Source organism: Pygocentrus nattereri, chromosome 22, assembly GCF_015220715.1.
Source record: "Pygocentrus nattereri isolate fPygNat1 chromosome 22, fPygNat1.pri, whole genome shotgun sequence".
In the NCBI taxonomy this organism is placed as follows: domain Eukaryota; kingdom Metazoa; phylum Chordata; class Actinopteri; order Characiformes; family Serrasalmidae; genus Pygocentrus; species Pygocentrus nattereri.
The window spans coordinates 2,512,570-2,532,998 of NC_051232.1; the positions used below are offsets into that span (position 1 = coordinate 2,512,570).

The 20,429-nt window shown below is 43.1% G+C and overlaps 1 protein-coding gene across 2 annotated transcripts in view; it reads left to right on the forward strand.

The window, feature by feature from the left end:
• The window catches only part of pax5 (paired box 5), a 103,620-nt gene that overhangs the window by 73,699 nt on the left and 9,492 nt on the right, over positions 1-20,429 (forward strand). For both annotated transcript variants that reach the window (XM_037533071.1, XM_037533072.1), the window contains exons 8-10: positions 8,251-8,352; positions 15,636-15,722; positions 16,476-16,562. In XM_037533071.1, the coding sequence (XP_037388968.1) occupies positions 8,251-8,352; positions 15,636-15,722; positions 16,476-16,562 (276 nt within the window). The remainder of the gene's footprint in view (positions 1-8,250; positions 8,353-15,635; positions 15,723-16,475; positions 16,563-20,429) is intronic.

Below are 20,429 nucleotides of genomic sequence, written 5' to 3' on the forward strand. Positions count from 1 at the left end.
CACTAGTTTATTAGCATTTTTTGGTAAACAGTTTTGATAAAATGACATCAGAATATATCGCATTTCTTTTTACTGGTAAATAGTGCATCAATCTTGCGCAATCATTTATGCAGAGTTTGACAATTTTATCTGATAACTGTCTTTTTTTTTATTTAATTTGTAAAAATATGAATAGAAGTATGGATGGAAACATAACTAAACCCTCAAACTCTTAAAACCTCTTTCTTACTTCATATTAAAATACACATACTCAGCTGTGGATACTGACACAGAAAACGGAAAAAAGGAAAAGCTTTACACTGACATACTGATGGTGGTTGGTTAGTGTAGAGGTTAACACCTCTGTCTTCTACGCTGTAGACTGGGGTTCAATCCCCTGCTTGGACAAGCACCCTACACTACACCAATAAGAGTCCTTGGGCAAGACTCCTAACACCACCTTGGCCTACCTGTGTAAAATGATCAAACTGTAAGTCGCTCTGGATAAGAGCGTCAGCCAAATGCTGTAAATGTAAAATGATCCAAAACGTCATATTTGTAGGACTGTTAGACCCTATCGGGAAATTTCAGAGAAAGAGAGCAGACCTACACTGTTAGAAATAAAGGTTCTGTGGTGGTACATCAAGGTACAAACAATGGAACTGTTCCCTCAAAAGTACAGCAGTGGATTTAAGATCCAACTGTGAACCTTAAATCAGTTTTTTCCAGGTGAAAAGTACATAATTACACCTTTTCATGACCGAATGATTCAGAACAGAGCAGTAGAGTAAAAGCCTGGAGGCGAGGCGGAGTGTGTGGAGTCAGTCCAGCTTAGATCAGATCATTTCAGCGGATTATGGTGCAGTTATGTTCCCTGACTGAAGGTACTGAGATGGACCCCTGAGGGTCCCACCTCAGTGATAGTTTAGTACCTTTTATTTCTGAGAGTGTACGAGAGCAACTGTTCATCACAGCTGATGATATAACTTATTTTAAAATAGTTTGAAATTCAGCGGATGTTAGTAGCTGTTGGGTCAAAGACTGAATTAGATTTAAAGATGAAATTACTTGGAAAAGCATCCCATTAACTTCCACTTACAGTTCAGAGTGTTTGTCTTTGGCCTCTTCTCAAGTTACCATTTTGGAGATAAGAGGTTTTTGCCCTGACAGCGATGGTAAGTAAGAGGAGTAGCAGCTGAGGAGCTGAGCTCAGTGCTGAACTGCTCTGCTCGCTCTCTCTGAGGGAGAACAAAAGCTGTTCAGACCTGTTCAACTCTGCTCCGTGATTCAGATTCAGATTTTACAGCCCCTGCGGGACAGAAGGAAAGGAGGGAGGCCTGTAATTACAACACACACCCTTCCCTCACTCCTCTCCTCTTTCTCCTCAATCTCTGGCTCCCAGTTGGAGCCAGAGATTGAGAGGGGCTAATTAAGAGCCCCTCGGACACGGGCCATAACGAGGGAATCATGGGATTGGGAATTCGGGTCGAGGCCATCCAGAGAGAGCAGCAGAACCTGTGTGTGTGTGTGTGTGTAGGTGTATTGAGAGTGAGGGAGCTCATCAAAATAAACCAATGTTATTCACTTTTTTGCCTCAAGAATGCCCCCTACAGGGAAAAAACATGTTTGCATATAGTGTACTTCCACTCACTGGCCACTTTATTAGAAACACCTGCCTTGTGCTTCCACTCACTGGCCACTTTATTAGAAACACCCACCTTGTGCTTCCACTAACTGGCCACTTTATTAGAAACACCTACCTTATACTTCCACTAACTGGCCACTTTATTAGAAACACCCACCTTGTGCTTCCACTAACTGGCCACTTTATTAGAAATACCCACCTTATACTTCCACTCACTGGCCACTTTATTAGAAACACCTGCCTTGTGCTTCCACTCACTGGCCACTTTATTAGAAACACCTGCCTTGTGCTTCCACTCACTGGCCACTTTATTAGAAACACCTACCTTGTGCTTCCACTCACTGGCCACTTTATTAGAAACACCTACCTTGTACTTCCACTCACTGGCCACTTTATTAGAAACGGCTACCTTGTACTTCCACTCACTGGCCACTTTATTAGAAACACCTACCTTATACTTCCACTCACTGGCCACTTTATTAGAAACGGCTACCTTGTACTTCCACTCACTGGCCACTTTATTAGAAACACCTACCTTGTACTTCCACTCACTGGCCACTTTATTAGAAACACCTACCTTGTACTTCCACTCACTGGCCACTTTATTAGAAACAGCTACCTTGTGCTTCCACTCACTGGCCACTTTATTAGAAACGGCTACCTTGTGCTTCCACTCACTGGCCACTTTATTAGAAACGGCTACTTTGTGCTTCCACTCACTGGCCACTTTATTAGAAACAACTACTTTGTGCTTCCACTCACTGGCCACTTTATTAGAAACACCTACCTTATACTTCCACTCACTGGCCACTTTATTAGAAACGGCTACTTTGTGCTTCCACTCACTGGCCACTTTATTAGAAACGGCTACCTTGTGCTTCCACTCACTGGCCACTTTATTAGAAACGGCTACTTTGTGCTTCCACTCACTGGCCACTTTATTAGAAACAACTACTTTGTGCTTCCACTCACTGGCCACTTTATTAGAAACACCTACCTTATACTTCCACTCACTGGCCACTTTATTAGAAACGGCTACTTTGTGCTTCCACTCACTGGCCACTTTATTAGAAACGGCTACCTTGTACTTCCACTCACTGGCCACTTTATTAGAAACACCTACCTTATACTTCCACTCACTGGCCACTTTATTGGAAACACCCACCTTGTGCTTCCACTCACTGGCCACTTTATTAGAAACAGCTACCTTGTGCTTCCACTCACTGGCCACTTTATTAGAAACGGCTACCTTGTGCTTCCACTCACTGGCCACTTTATTAGAAACGGCTACCTTGTGCTTCCACTCACTGGCCACTTTATTGGAAACGGCTACCTTGTGCTTCCACTCACTGGCCACTTTATTAGAAACGGCTACTTTGTGCTTCCACTCACTGGCCACTTTATTAGAAACAACTACTTTGTGCTTCCACTCACTGGCCACTTTATTAGAAACACCTACCTTATACTTCCACTCACTGGCCACTTTATTAGAAACAACTACTTTGTGCTTCCACTCACTGGCCACTTTATTAGAAACACCTACCTTATACTTCCACTCACTGGCCACTTTATTAGAAACGGCTACTTTGTGCTTCCACTCACTGGCCACTTTATTAGAAACGGCTACATTGTGCTTCCACTCACTGGCCACTTTATTAGAAACACGTACCTTGTGCTTCCACTCACTGGCCACTTTATTAGACACTGACCACTGATGAAGGACTAGAAAATGGTTAACACAAACAGATGAGCTACAGCCTGTAGCTGTACAGCAGCAAGGTGGACGGGTTCCTAATAAACTGGCCACTGATTTTACTGAAAGACAATATACTTACAAACCAAAGAGAACCAACATAAAAGAGTAAGGCCAACACAGAGCTCTGTCAGATTTGACTTCTGTTGCCATGAGTGGAGAGAAACTACTGCCTTCTCTTTCCTCCCTCGATCCGGTGCTCACTGCAGCTGACAGTGGCTCTCGGAGGACCTGGCCCTGTCTGCGCTCTCCCTCTGAACACAGCGCTCCTCTCTCTCCCCTGTGAGTGCCCTGTCCGCTGACCCGCAGTGGATTAGTATCCAGTCTTCACTAATATCTCTCTGTCGCCTCACACTCACAAAACGGCTGGACATGGCAGCTCAGGAGAACAGTAGGGAGAGAGAGAGATGTGTCTATCCATCCTGCCCTCCACTCGCTCTTTTTTCACTCTTTATCTCAGCTCCTGTGCTGTTTTGTCCTTTTTAATTTCATTTTTAAATGTTTATTTTTAATACTAAAAGCACCCTGCAGTTGACATATCTGTGCTTCCTTTGTTGCAACTGTTGCAAAGTTGGACAAGCTTTACAGAACACTGGCAAAAATGGCATTGAACCCCATAGGAAACTGTGGCATGTAACTCAGCACTGGCACAAGTCAGAAACCACTCGTTATTTATTTAAGATTCACTTTTCAGGGGACATTTCTAAGGAGATTAGACATAAGATGATCCACAAATCAAAGGAAAATAAGTTGAAAAAACAGAGGTTCCCAAAACTGATGACAAAACCGATGATATAGACAAAGGACAGACTCCTAACAACCACCTGAAAGCCCTGGTAGACCCCCAAACTGTCCCCATCAGATAAACAGCACTTCAAGCTTTCATCTCTGAGAGGGAGGAGAACATCAAGCTGCTTCAGATCTGAAAACATCCACAGGTGTTTCTGTCCATCCTTCCACTGTGAGAAGACCACTCAGCACTGTGGGTCTGAAAGGACGTGAAGCTCTTACTGAGAAAAGAAAACAGACAAAAAAGAAGACAAAGAAGCCGCTGCTGTTCTCAAAACAATGGACTGAGCACCCCAGAGTCCAGACCAACTTCTAAGACTGAACTTTGGTGGTGTGAAAAATGTCCCTGCCGATTTCTTTGAAAAAGTCAAAGTGAGCCTCCTGAAAAGAATGGAAGCTGGATTAAAGGTAAAGAGTGGACACATTAGATATTGACAAAAATTAATATTAAATCTTATTGTTGAGGCCTCTTTCTACTTTTATCCTGATGCTGGAAATGTATACTTTGCCCCTTTGACTGGAAATTAAATAAATGAGAGGTGGTCTCTGATTTTTACACAGTACTGCATGAGCTCTGTAGCGCAGGTCTTTGTTTTGACTAGTTGTGTGCCGTTGCTCCTCATGTTGAATGAGGATATTTGTTCTGTGAAGCTTGTCTATCGATGCATTTGAGAGCAGAGAGGTCAATTATGGTCAAACTTAGTCCCTTACCCACCGCTCCCCTTCAAAAAACAAAACCACTCTCCCTAAACACACTGGTGTGACAGTTTTAGTCTTCATACCGAATATTAGATATAATATTTATGCTATAAATGCACTGATATTTAAGCATTTAAGCATCAATATCGCCCAGTCTACAAAAACTCAATTTCTGTCATTTTCTACATTTTTTGCATAATCTGAAAGTCTGAGTTAGGTTAGGCCGAGTAAGGCTAGAGGCCCGGAGGCTGGTGGGGCTGCCGCCATGGGGTTTAGCAGAGAGGCCAGCATGGTGCAGCTGGAGGCCAGAGGCAGCGCAACAAGGCATGACTGCAGTGTGGTGGGTCAAAGCCGAGTGTCCGAGCTCCAGCTTCCCCATGCAGCAGCCTCGCTGTCTCCCCTGATGCATGTACATAAAAGAGCACTCATTTAAAGCGCTATGTATGCCTTCTTCTTCTACGCTGCAGCCACAAAATGTAAACTTGGGTTATATAAATGCTTTATATTTTACCATCAACACCACTGGCCGTGCTGCCATATGACCGTGGCAGGCATGGCCATGAAAAGCAGCCATGCAAAGAGGCTCTCAGGAAGCGCCGTGCTCCTGGTAGGAGATTGTTGTTAGCTTAACACATGCAGCAGTGTGGGTTGTGCTGTTCTGTGCTGGGTTGTGGCCAAGTGGGTGGTAAAGTGGGTTAAGAGTCTACCATAAAGGAAAGCAGTATAGAATTGACCTAGCAGTAAGTAGCGGCCCTCCCTTGCTGCATGTTCAATAAAAGAGCATTTGCCTTCAAAGTGCCGTGTTTTTCACATTTTCTTCTTCACTGACGCTGCAACCTTATATATAATGCCAAATGAAGGTAGCTTCCATAGTTACTACAGCTTGCTGGGCCACAGAAAATGACAGCTAGCTAAGTTAGCTTGCAACCAACTAACCAAGTAACCAACCAGCTATCTACCTTGCTAACTCCATGTCCCCACAGCCTGATGAACAGTTTCAGAGGGCAGCGTTTTTATGTTTTCTCTTTGGAGACTGTTTTTCTTTATAAGGTCCTTCAGCGCCGACTGACTTTGTTTGCATTTAACCATTAATTTATGCAGAAAAATGGAGGGAACTCCTCTTCAAAGGTAAAATCACCACCTCAGCACATACGTTTGTTATAAATATATAACCAGATTGTTTAAGATAGTTACTGTATAAAGAGGAAGGAAAACGACTCTTATCCACAAGCTTTTCTTGCTGTTCTCTCACTGTCACTGCACTTCTCTTTCTGAACGACTCTCTTTGCTCCTGTGTCCTCCTCGCCCTCCTCTCTGTGCTCAGCTGTAGTTATCTGGGCGTGTGTGTAGAGTGGGCTAGATGAGGGGCTGTTTATGATGATGAATGGCCTCTGATCTTCAGCTCAGCACCACCCTCACACCATCACATGATTCAGCCTGACAGCCCTGTCATGTAGCCTAATACAGCTATACATACATACAGAGAGAGCGAGAGAGAGAGAGAGAGTAAAAGAAAGAGAGACAGGAAACAGAGGGAAGGAAAGAAAGAAAGACAAAGAAACAGGCAGCAAAGGAAGAAAGCGAGTAAAAGAACATGTAGAATGTATAACTATAACTGAAGAACAGTGGAGACAGACCCTGTCACACATCAGAGTGTGCGTGCCTGTGTGTGTGTGTGTGTGTGTGTGCGTGTCTCTGTGTCCATGTGTGTGTGTGTGTGTGTGTGTGTGTGTGTGTGTGTGTGTTTAATTGCAGCACAGTCTGTGTGACTGGAGCAGAGACGTGACCTCAGGCGCTGTGGCTCAGTGAGAGCTCTACAGTAAAGAAAGCTCTAAACACACTCAGGGCCACTAAAACCATGTAAGGTGTCACTACGGTGAGGACAGACGTGGCATTCAACACACATTAGCCGACTTTCTGATGTTCCCTGTTATGTAATGTCAGACAACTGAACAAGTTCAGTCCTACAGTTAAAACACCACCAGTACAGCATTAAAACCCTGTTCAGTCAGACAGATGACGCCAGTGTCTGTGATACAGGGTGTAAGGACACTTGCATTATGTCCAGGTGGCAAATAAACAATTTACTGCACCTGCCTGCAGTTATTATATTTAACAAAAACAAAAAAAAAATCCCCAAAACAAAAGCAGTGAAAATACATGTTCATTAACTGTAATAAAAACACAAAAACTAAATCAAAATGATAATGTCAACTGCAAAATGAACTAAAACTAAACCGAACTGATGAGAAAAACCTTAGTTTTTCTTTTCTTTTTCAGAGTTTAGAAGTGGGGCTCTGCTGTGTTTGGAGCTGGAGCCGAGAAGAGCTCAGTCTACTGTTAACTTTAATCTGCCCTTATTAAATACTTCTCATCACTAAGTGTATCATAATACTAAAAAACTAAAACTAAAACTGAAACTAAATGACCACCAAACTATAAAACTATAATCTGATCCTTAAAACTAACAGAAACCAAATTGAAGTAAAAAAAACTAAACTAAATGAAAAACTACATTAAAATCAAAACTAATAAAATAAGTCAAGGAAAATGAAAAATCTGTGTAGATTCCTTTCCTAATTCTAATCTCCATCAGCGCTCTAGCTAAGGTCTAAATGAGCATACAATATGAGTTTTTATCAGTAACAGACGATTTCCACTCACACTCACACAAATGTCTACAGTTTGTTAGTCAAAACATTTAAAGTGTACCAGTTTCTCATGACAGTGGTCATAGTTCTTTAGCTGCTGGCTCCTAGGCCAATGTAGGCTGGTGTTATAGCTTCAGAGTTAGCTAAAGTTTTTTAAAATTAATTTTTTTTAGAAATTAAAATTCTAGTTTTCTTTCTTTCGCGCTTACTGGTGATGTACTAGTGCTTGATGTCTTTATCCTCAACCTGAAAGAGTGAAATTACCTTCTTTCATTATTGCTATGTCAGCCTTACATTTGGGGTACAGGTATGTGCTTGGCATCATCACCTGATTTAATTAGGTGTGAAACCCACCTTCTGTTCAGCAATGGGTACTTCTCAGTCAGTCAGTCAGTCAGTCAGTCAGTCAGTCAGTCAGCGTCTCAATAAGACATTCTCATAGGCTGACACTGTAAAAATGAACTGGCTCAAAGGTACAAAAAGTAAACTGCTCCTTTTGGATGGGCATTCATGTGTGTTCAGGGTTGTGACATCACAACCATGGTGAATTCAAAACAGGTTGTTGGCAGCTTAGTTTCCACACATGGACCATGTGGACTAGGTTCATTTTGAAACCTTAATCATTTTTAGTATATCAACCAAGAAAAAATGTTCCATGATATGGGCCCTTTGATGTGCCTTCCAAGGTAATGTGACCAATTACCCAGATAAAAAACTGTGATTTTCTCCTCCAGGTCGTGACCTGGCCAGCACCACGCTCCCTGGCTACCCACCTCACGTTCCCCCAGCTGGACAGGGCAGCTACTCAGCCCCCTCGCTTACAGGAATGGTACCGGGTGAGTTTCTTAACCACACATGGTCAGGCCACGCTGCGCTACAACACACACACACACTGTCCAGCATCCTCAAGAGCTACACTCAGGCCTTTTACCCCACCACCCCATTACTGCAGTCAGTTTTGGGTGGGTGATTCAGAGACCTTTAAGCTAACCTGTCAAACTGCAGGCTATCAAATCCAGTTATTAAAGGGAATTCTGCATTATGCAGTGGAAATGGAAACGCAGCCCTTGATGTAAAGTAGTTTACTGAAGAGAAACTTACAGACTGATTTCTTTACAGTGGTGTTGATAGGAACCAGGGGTCACCGTGTCTGCAACACAAATACAGCCATTTTATTTACTATACAAAATGAAACCCGTCCTTTTCTCAGTAAAGGCTTCACGTCAGCTACAAATCCTTTCAGACTCATAGCGCTGAGTCGTCTTCTCACAGTGGAACGACGGACAGAAACACCTGTGGATGTTTTCGCATCTGATCTGGAGCAAGAGCGGAGCTTGATTTTCTCCTCTGTCTCAAAGATGAAAGTGCTGTTTATCTGATTTGCGGTCTACCAGGCACAGCAGGTGGTTGCTAGGAATCCCAGTTTCTCTACAGAAACCCGGGATTCCTGTTTTGTGACTTTTAAGCAATATAATCTACCAAAAAGTGAATAACTTGTGCTTAACGGCCGTGTCCAGTTGTGCAGAGTACTGTCCATCAGGTTTAGAAATGCTGGAGTGTTCCATTAAGATGCGAACCAGACTGCGTTGTTTTCCCACAGTTTGGACACGTATCAAATTGATAGTGAGCTCATCAGGAGTCTCCAGAGGGTCTTTGGTTCATGTTTTGGAGATAAATGGCAATGGAGAAGAACAAAGCTATCAAACCACAGATCTTCAATGCTTGTCGTAGTCTTTGTCTTATGTTCTTTATATGCCAGCACTCTCTGATCAGCTCTCTCTCTCTCTCTCTCTCTCTTTTCCTCTCTCCTTTTCACCCCTCCTTTATTTCTGCTGAGGTCCCTGTGGGAGGTGGGCTTGTCTTTGGCACTTCCTGTCTCCCCCCGTCTGCCAGGTTGACAGCACACTCCCAGGGGGTTCTGGGACGCTGGACGGGGGCGACTGGGGTGGGGGGTCGTGTGTGTATATGGGGACGGTGATGGTCGGTTGGTAGGTTGTGGGGGGCCAGGCTGGTGAGGGTGTATTTGAGTTTCCGAGCCAGAATGGCGGGGGCCATTAGGCTCCAGTCTCACAGCTGTCCCCTCTCAACATCAGTAATTTGTTTTTAATGAGAATCACCGCTGACCCTTGACTAATTCATTCATTCATTCTCCCGCACTCTTCTCGCAGCCTCTGTTTCTCCTCCAGCGTTTTCTTGCGGGTCCGCCCGCCGCCAAACACGCACGGATTTACAAACCCGCAGAGATTCGCTCTGACGGAACAGAGCATCATATTCACAGCAACAGTGTCACGGCAGTGTCTCTCAGGGACCCTCACCATTGACTCATTAACCGTTCCACAACCGGCCTCGTTACAGCCTGGACACGCACTTGAGCGTAGGCTTAGCTCTTCTAGCAATGGCTGTAATCATTTATCACAGCCATCACATGGTGTTCTAACGCAACTTAGTGTTCATGCACTGAATCAGGTATTGTAGGAAGGCTCGTGTAGTTTGGAATAAAACCAACATGTTGTGCCTTTAGACAGGTTTTGACTGGTCGTATCATATGGAACCACAGAGAATGTCAAATTTTCATTTCACCTTAAGCAACTTGGCCACTTCTTTAAAAGCATGTTTATGGTAGCATATCCTCCCTATATAAACACATGGGTATCTCAATTTTTTCAGCATCTAAACAGGCAGCTGTCCTTTACAACGTGTCAACATTTCATAAAGAATGGTCCAAAAACCTCTACAGAGACACACAGCACTGTGTGAAGGTTTCAGGCGTCTAAGCAAATTTTTAAACACGTTCCCTCAGCAGTGAGTTTATCACAATATACATTAGAATAAAGTCGTATTCATAATTCAGATAAACAGAAAAACTATAAACAGTAACAAGAATTTCTCGGGTCCATATTTTTCCTGGACACCTTCACAGCCGCCACAGAGACTCGTTAATATCATCAATTACATCATGAGCTCAATTTACTGAGCACTGATTGGTCAAACCAGGAGCTGCTGTTTAACTACATATAATACTGGGCTTCCTCGATTATTCATTATTATTAATTAATATTCTATACATTTTGTTTATTCTAATATGAACACTTTTCTCAGCAAATAAACACAAACTACACAAATAAACAGATGCTGAAAATGTGTCTTGGGTGCCTGAGACCTTTCATACAGTACGGCACATTAACAGTAAAGACTATTTTCGCCTTCGTCTGTAGTTTAATAGTTTAGTAATAGTTTAGTCTGTAGTTTAGTAAAGTTTATGAGCAGCTGTATTCCTAGAGAGCTGTGGCTCATTTTCTCCTATCATGTATAATTTAGCTGTTATTTCCTTTAGACTGTGTTAAAAATGGTTATTTCTAGGGTAGACAAGCTATTAAATAAATGAATTGGGATTCTGTAAGTGTGTGTAGTTTAATTGCAATGTTTGTCTTGTTTGCTAAAAAAAAAAAACAACACACACTAAAGAATTTAAAAAGGAGGACGGCTGTCAGTGCTATACACTCAGTCAATACAACTTAGAAAACATCATTTCAATGGATTTCGGTAGAATTATGTTCCCTGACTAAAGCCGTTGAGGTGTACCCTTGAGGTGACCACTCCCGTGACAAGAGGGTCCTGCCCCAGTGAAGGTTTACTGCCCTTATTTCTGAGAGTGTGTGAGTGGACAGAATAAGCTTCATCAGAATGTATGTATTACTTTCAATACTTCACCATGAACCTGAACAAAAAATCACATGAGCACAATTGTAGGCTCTAAACTGTCACGGGGGTGGTACCGTCAGTTTTCCCATATTCCATTGCGATTCTGTTTTTAAAGCTGCATTGACTACATACACCCTGCCTCGGCTCCGGGCTCTTTTACTTCTTCCTTTATTATTCCGTTTTAAAATGTTCGGTTAGGAAAAGGTACAAAGATCCAAGTTTTCCTTGGGAGAAATGTATTTAAATATACACACAGTAGAACCTTTACCGTTGTACTTCTGAGGGTCCATTTACATTGTGTGCACCTTAAAGAATGAAAAATGCCTCAAACTGCTGCATTATATCTTGTTTCAAAGGGGAACATGTCGCTTCCCACTTTGATGGTGCTTTTGTTAGTTTGCTGCTGAGCTACAGGGTGGAATTACAGAAGGGTCAAACCTGGAAAACACATTAACCTTAAAAAGGAGTGCCTTATAATTTATCATGTCAACATGTTATCCTCTTGTTAACTTTGACACCAGTAGTTATATATGCAAATAAACCGAATGATCAGCTCAGTTACACTAGCAGCACACAATAAACATAAACCTTAAACTCTAAATGTATTAACCTTCAGGATATGTTCTCCTTGGGATGGTGAAACACTGTCTGTTGAAAAACTGTGGGTGTTCCAAAAGCAACACAACGCCCCTCTATGTACTCTGCATCATAATAGCACAGAATTGGTCATAGGGAGCCGCTAGCATCCACTTTCTCAGCGCCTCACTGTGGGGAATACTAAACAAAAGACTCAGTGAAGCTCAGCATCCTTCACCATCCTCCAGCCTGCACCAAGTCCCTGCACGCTGCAAAACAAACCCTGACCAAAACAACGTCGACGACAACAACAACAACAACAGCATTGTCTCGGGCCGTCAGCATACATCCTGTCATCGTGTCGCCGTGGTGACTCGGGAGGTCTTGTTGGGAGGAAGAGGCGTAACCTTGTCTGCCAGAGGCTCCGCCCGCGTCCCCCGTGTTTCCCTCTCCTCTGACAAGCTTTTACGACCTTGCCACCTAGGCGCCTCGCCGGGGACCCCCTGTCCCTCTCTCCCTCACTTCATCCCACTCGTCTTCTTCTTCTTCTTCCAAGCTCCTTCCCCAAACAACCTGACACTCCAGATGACGAGGGGGGTGGTAACTGCGCCAATGACCCCGTATGGGCCATCCCACTTTCACCTCTGTCCTTCCTGCTGCTGCTTTTCCTCCAACTGTGGCATCTCTATGAACCAAACCAACCTTCGAAATTAGAAAGGAAATTCTTGGCTGTAACTCAAATGGAAATGGATGATTCTGTTGTTCTCTAAAACTTCCCAAAAATATCTTTTTAGGTGGAGAACATTTCAGTTAATATTGTATTACAAGTTTGTATTGAATCAAATAAATTACTGGGATGTCAAGGAGCTCCAAACCAGCTCCATGGCAGGGTAACCAGCTCCATGGCAAGGTAACCAGCTCCATGGCAGGGCAGCCAGCTCCATGGCAGGGTAACCAGCTCCATGGCAGGGTAACCAGCTCCATGGCAGCGTAACCAGCTCCATGGCAGGGCAGCCAGCTCCATGGCAGGGTAACCAGCTCCATGGCAGGGTAACCAGCTCCATGGCAGGGTAACCAGCTCCATGGCAGGGTAACCAGCTCGATGGCAGCATAACCAGCTCCATGGCAGGGTAACCAGCTCCATGGCAGGGTAACCAGCTCCATGGCAGCGTAACCAGCTCCATGGCAGGGTAACCAGCTCCATGGCAGGGCAGCCAGCTCCATGGCAGGGTAACCAGCTCCATGGCAGGGTAACCAGCTCCATGGCAGGGTAACCAGCTCCATGGCAGGGTAACCAGCTCGATGGCAGCATAACCAGCTCCATGGCAGGGTAACCAGCTCCATGGCAGGGTAACCAGCTCCATGGCAGGGCAGCCAGCTCCATGGCAGGGTAACCAGCTCCATGGCAGGGTAACCAGCTCCATGGCAGGGTAACCAGCTCCATGGCAGCGTAACCAGCTCCATGGCAGCATAACCAGCTCCATGGCAGGGTAACCAGCTCCATGGCAGGGTAACCAGCTCCATGGCAGGGTAACCAGCTCCATGGCAGCATAACCAGCTCCATGGCAGGGTAACCAGCTCCATGGCAGGGTAACCAGCTCCATGGCAGCGTAACCAGCTCCATGGCAGCATAACCAGCTCCATGGCAGGGTAACCAGCTCCATGGCAGGGTAACCAGCTCCATGGCAGGGTAACCAGCTCCATGGCAGCATAACCAGCTCCATGGCAGGGTAACCAGCTCCATGGCAGGGTAACCAGCTCCATGGCAGGGTAACCAGCTCCATGGCAGGGTAACCAGCTCCATGGCAGGGTAACCAGCTCCATGGCAGCTTTTTCGTGGACTTTAAGCTTTTATTTTCCGGCAGAAGTCAGGCTTTAAGTCTGTGAGAAACGTCATATCATAAATGTGAACTCACTTTCCGAGAGTGAGAGGAAAGTGTAAGTGGCTGAAACAGGAAGTAATCATCGATCAACTTCATTAGCAATCGCAGAAGTACAACAATGTGGATAGGATGCTAGCTAGCTAACTCACTGGCTGGCTTCTGGTCAGGCACCAGACTTTGAATCCAACCATGACAACACAAAAGGGAAAAATGACCAAGATGAAAGGACATTTCTTTATTTGGTAATTAACCGTATGTTCACACAGGACTCTAAAGCTAAAAGCACGAAGAGGCTAATCATAACAAGTTGACAGCCACCAAACATTTTTCAGCCTTTCACTCTTTCAGCTAAACAGTGAACAGGTGCACGTTTGGCCATTTTCAGGAAAAGTTGCAGCAATCAGAAAAACAATGCATAGATGTTGACCTTAAGTTGGAAGAGTTCTGGAAAATGATTTTTCCCATTTCCATAGCTTTGTGAATTTTACCCAGGACCTGCCTTTCTTTGATTTTCTTTCTCAGACTCAAATGGTTCCCTGTTTTGTTAATGATATTGAATCAATAAAATAAAAGCAGAGGTAAATATCAATTTGAGATAAAATTGATTATCAGCGAGCATTATTTCCCAGCTCTCCCTGCCTCTATCATTCATTCCCCCTTCATCCTCCACTTTATTCCTCTGTGTATTTCTTATACATTTCTTATACATTTCTTATACATTTCTTATCCTACTCGCTCTCTCTCTCGCTCTCTCTCTCCCTTTCAGCAGGGGGCTGACACACGGGGGGAAGAGGGGGCCGCGAAAGCAGCCAGGCAGAACCGACAGAGCGAGAGATGGAGGGAAAGGGAGAGAGAGAGAGAGAGAGAGAGAGAGAGAGAGAGAGAGAGATGGGGCCTCCTAGTTTGTGGCAGTCAGCAAAGTGAGAGAGAGAGATCCCTAGAGAGAGAGAGAGAGAGAGAGAGAGAGAGAGAGGGAAAACTAGCGAAGCAACGGTGGAGAAAAACCATCGCAAATTGACACTTGCATGCAGTTGATAGTGCTGGAGTTTTACACTCTCTCTCACACACATGCACACTTTCTGGGTCTTCCACTTCCATAAACACTTTATTATGATTATTAACCTCAGAAATACTGCTGTTCACCTCAGCTTACCATGGAAAGACATGTCACTGTCATAGTTGGCAAGATTCAAATTCAGGTATGTGTCCAGAATTGCTGGATATCACTAATCACACAGCAATCCAAGCTGAACAAAGGATATAAATTCTTCATGGAAGAATTCCTTCACAGGTATCTGAGCGCAACAACGTCAGCTAAGATCTACAGAGTGACAAAATGATGAATGGAAAAACTAGATTAGCCATGTTAGCTGGAGATACAAACTCAGCGGTGGCTCCAAGTGACCCTTGGTTCAATGCCAAGGTCAGTAGCCCTTTCACAAATTTTGGAAAAAAAAAAAATATGGCTAGAACGGTTCAGTCTACCATGTCAGGTGGTCTGACCTCAGGAAAATGATGGAAAAGTGTCATTATTAGTTTATTTATTTGAAAAAATGTGAATCATTTACATTTATGGCATATGGGGTTTGATCCCCCCTCTGGGTAAACACACTATGCTACACCAGTAAGACTCCTCGGGCTCTTTGTCCACCTACATCTGTAACATGATTAAACTGTCGGTCGCTCTGAATGATTGTCTGCCACAGTGTAAATACAAAATGGAAATCAGACGTGTTTCTGCTCTTTGATGCAAAAAGCAGAATAGACCACCATGTATTCCATGCTGGTCTGAGCTGGTTTATGCTGGTCTGGTGCTGGTTAACTGGTTTAACTTGTTAAGAGCATATCAGCATCCAAAGCACTAGCAGGGCTATCACCCCAAATGCTGACCGTCTCCCCACATGTCCACAAGTCCTCACTGTTTTCCTTTGTTTCTCTTTGGTTTCTTTCCTGACTAGGAGGTGAATTCTCTGGCAGTCCATACTCTCACCCACAGTACTCAACATACAACGAGTCATGGAGGTTCCCCAACCCCAGCCTGCTTGGTAAGTGGTTTAAGCCTGATCAGACATGGGGTGTTATAAGTGTCTGAGTTTGCTTCTTTAGCTATTGTAGCTAAAAAGTAATGGAAGCTTATGTACCAATTAGCATCGTCCAAACCTGCATGACTACATCATCACACTTGCTTCAAACTGTGCTGGTCTGTATTCTGCACTTAAATTTTGTACACTTATAACTTTGTGTATGATTTTATGTATCAAACACTCATAATTCAATGTCACAGGATCGTTTTCCAACCTATCTTTATTCCTCAGATCAGAAGACTGGTGTGTGTGAATGATGTATGTCTTGATTGGCTGCTCTGTATTGTGCCTCATTCAGAAAGCAATTCAGGCTGAAACACTCCTTATAACTTCAACGTAAGTGGGTGGAGCTTACCCGCTGTATATGTAAAATTGCTGTTTCACGAAAACAGGTCATTTCAGCAGCTTGGCTTCCATATGTGGACTGAATGGACTCTGGGTGTGAATGGCATGCTTGATGTCTCCATACACCATCAACCTCTTTTATTTACAAACAGAAATAGGTCAACACGACTCTGTCTATAAAAATGGACAAAAGTACAGACACAATCCAGGCGTCAGAATTTGACAAGGTTAAGAGGTGTGAGTGATAGAAGAACGAAGGCTTTGGCAAGTCATACAAAAAGAAGGCTACAGAAGCAGGCAGGTGTTCTGACCGACAAACACTGCCCATGCTCACAGGCTGATATGTGCATGTTCGTGTGTTGTTCACAGTGTTCCAGCAGGAGTACGGTTCTCTTCTGGGCTCAGAGAGAGCAGCTTCGTCAGGCCTGTTCCCCAGCCAGACCCCACAGCCTACAGGTACACACACAAACATACAGAGCAACCACACCCACTAGCCTCAGTCACCACCAGTGTGGAGTTGGCGCGGTGCAAAGCGAGGCATTACAGTAATGTGGCTGCAGTCATATGCCAAAGTTAATACATCCACAGTGAACAAACTAAAATACGGCATTTTTCTGCAACTGTTAGTCACAATTTCTATTTATTAGCTGCCATACTAGAAAGAAACAAAATGAGTGCTATCATTTTTGCATAGGCCACATTCTGCGTTTAATGTTTTTCCAATATGTTAAATTCAGCAAATAAACAGTAAGTGTGCACTATAATATGCAGACGTGTGTTAAATTATTCTCACTTAAAATCAACAAAATATGTCGTTTGACCGGGGGCGCACAAACTTTTGCATACACCTGTGCATTTTTCTGTAAGAAGGCTGCGTATCATATTACAGAAAAGGACTTTGTTAGTCACATTACTCATATGTCTCCAGGGTTGGGATGCTCCAGAACAGGTTTTGGGAATATATATCCAGAATACAGAAAGCAAGTATTTGTATTCAGCCCAAGTTACATTTTGCAAAGCTAGCATTCAGAATAAATGTATATTTTTATATTTTTAGGAGAATATTTATTGAATCCTTACCCAAAAAATAAAAAAATACCATCTTTTAAAGCCATATTAGTGGTTTGTTACTAGATGTTTAATGAAGTGAGTGCTGGCATTAGGCCCTTTAAATTCTAATCAATTATTATAAGTTTGACAAATGAATCCAAATTTTTGTACAGTACTGTAGACTCGTGTATCTGTCGGTAACAGAGGAAAGGGAGAGCAGTTTGTCTGTGTGTGTGTGTGTGTGTGTGTGTGTGTGTTCCATGGGGATTTCTTGTCACTTTGCTCGGTGTGTCAGAGTTGATACTGCTTTGACAGACGTGTGCGTCTACGTTCTAAGGCAAAAATCAGTGTCTCAGTCACCTTGATGTCAACAGTAAACACCGTCTCACACCCTGTTTTGGATAAAAGACAGTGGTGAACTGTGAATATTAGAGCTAAGCCTTCAATTCAGGCCTCGTGTGTCAAAACTCAGTCAAAAACAAGGAAAAACACCTATATGATTGTGCTAATTTCTGCTCCCCTGTGGGATTCCATGCCAGTTGTATGCCAGTGCTAAGGCCTTCGACTGTTCTAGATTAAAGGTGCAGTGTGCAAGATTAAAGGGGATGTCTATATCTACAAACTGTTGTGTTTTCTTAGCTTGTGTAGCTTGTCTTTTGGGTAACTTTTGTGGGGGCAGTCATGGGCTGGAGGTTAGGGAACCAGCCTTGCAACTGGAATGTTGCCAGTTTGATCCCCTGAGCTGACAGTACATGACTGAGGTGCCCTTGAGCAAGACACCTAACCCCCAACTGCTCCCTAGGTGCTGCGGATAGGGCTGCTCACTGCTCCGGGCAGGTGTGTTCACCAGTGTATATGTGGTTTCACTGCACTGATGGGTTCGATTGTGGAGATGAAATTTCCCCATTGTGGGACTAATAAGGGTCACTTAATCTAATCTTGTTAGAGTCCTTCATTCCTAGATAGGGAGCACTTCCAACAGAGGCTGCCATGTTTATACAGTAGCCCAGGACAGACAAACCAAACACTGGCTCTAGAGAGTAGCTTTAATGTTTTACATTGAAGTCGTAGCTTAAATTGGGTGGTGCAGCACCAAATCTCTCTCTCTCTCTCATAGAAAGAAAAATAATCAGTGGTGTTGCTGGTACTGAACAACTATTTTGCGTTTTGAGAAGTTTGAGAACCCACATTTTGAAAAAGGGATAGATAGATGTGTAAATTCTCATCATCAAAGAAGCAAAAACATGACAGCCACTGTAGGTTCTACTACACGCTTGAAAAGGGAGGGGTGAGGGAGGGGTACTCAGCTGGTTGATCTGCAAATCCACCACTAGATGCCACTAAATCTTACACACTGCACCTATAAACTTAAAGCTTGTAAAAGAGTCTCCATGTTTTATTTGAAGTTGCAAAAGTTTCTGAGCAAACCTTTAAAGTATTACTTCAAATCGGAGTGTTTAAATACGCAAGCACGATGCTCCTGTAAACTAAAAATGAACTAAAAACGACTACAAAGCACAAAAATCACATATTTACTCTACACAAACACTCAAATTCAAATTAAACACATTGTGATTGAACATATTGCTGCTGTTGTATCAACTCCTTTCCATTTCTTATTGGACTTCATATATAAAGACCTCATACCTCATTCCTAAGCACTGAAAAAACATTTAAAATGGGTCACTTGAGAATTTCTGAAGAGATTCACATATAAAAAGATTACATGAGCTGTTTTATGTGCTATAAGTAAATGACAGTTTATTGATAAGAGGTCCCTTAAACTGAAGTGAAGGACATTTATTCCATTTATAACTCTGGCATTAAACATCATTCCCCTGTAACTGTACGTAGAGTCAGATGCATAAGACTCACAGAACTGATCTTAACTAGGCGCCTGCATTATAAGTTCTTCATACCAGCCGTATAAACGGAACAAACGTCATTTAAGGGCTTTTTTGTCAGCCCAATGTTATTTACTTCATTAACATAAAAACATGGTTTTATCCTGCAAATACTGTCACTATGAGGTGCTGTTGAGAAATACTCCACTATTGCCTTGTAAATGTTGTCCGTGTGTCATGAAGTCTCTATGTAAGCAGGCTTCAAATAAGTTGTTACCTTGTACCTTGTTAACACTTGTAAATCCAACTGCCTTTTACATCATATCGACATTTCATCATTACTTGACCAACACAAACGGTCAAAATTATTTAAATGGACTATTTAAAGTAAAATTTTACATTAACATTCATTAAAGCTGGGAATGTTTTGTTGCAACAGCAACAACATAAAACATCTCTCTCCATCTCGAATTTCTCCTCTCACCCTCTCTCTCTCTCTCGCTCTCGCTCCCTGTTTCTGTCTAATGAAGAAAAATGGGCTGCTCTTAAGCCTGTGTGATACTAAAGGCTTTTCATCTTTGAGAGGTCTATCAGCACTTAACGGCAGCACGCGCTGATCGAGATGGATCTGTGTCTTGTATGCTGGAAATGGGTTTTTTCCTGCGGGGTACGGCCTCAGGCAGCGGCAGCGGCGTCTCACTGAGAGTAGCAGCGCAGACTGACACTGGTAGAGTCGCCAGCTTCTCCACCTCCAAACCATGCTGATGTTAAACAGACAGTTACGCCTCTTTCCAAATCATTGTTTGGCTCGTTCTCTGAACAAATGTAATGGTGCCCACACTGTCTGTCAAAGATATGACCTATGAGAGAATATGAACAATGGAAAAAATGATATTACAATGAATTGTTTCTAACAACGTCTTTGAAGAAGCTTAGTGAGAAGCTGAGAGTTTACTCATTAGTAGTCTTACCGCTCTTCAACATCTTGTGGTGACGGTTAGGGCCATTCATGCGAAGCGCTACTCTTAGATCATAGATATTTACAAGGATTATGTTATAATGGATTTAAACCAAAGGCATTCGTAGAGATAGTAATAAGCTAAATATATATGAGTGACCCTCTACCTAATCCTGTTGATTTTAGTCAAATTCATGACTGAACATTCCATTTTGACACCGACAAAACAATCATAACACTGCCGAGATTTTACCAAATGTTTCGGTGATGACTGTTTCAGCTCATTTCGAAAAGAACTCAAAAACACTATTCAATACAGGACTATCAAACACAGCTTTGAACAGCTGTACACACACAAAATCATTACATCTTTATGATGATTAAAATGTTTCTATAAATCGTGTTTCTGTAGTGACGATTCCTAATGTTCCACACTGATTTCTAGACTTCATTTACTTCAAAAGAATGGGA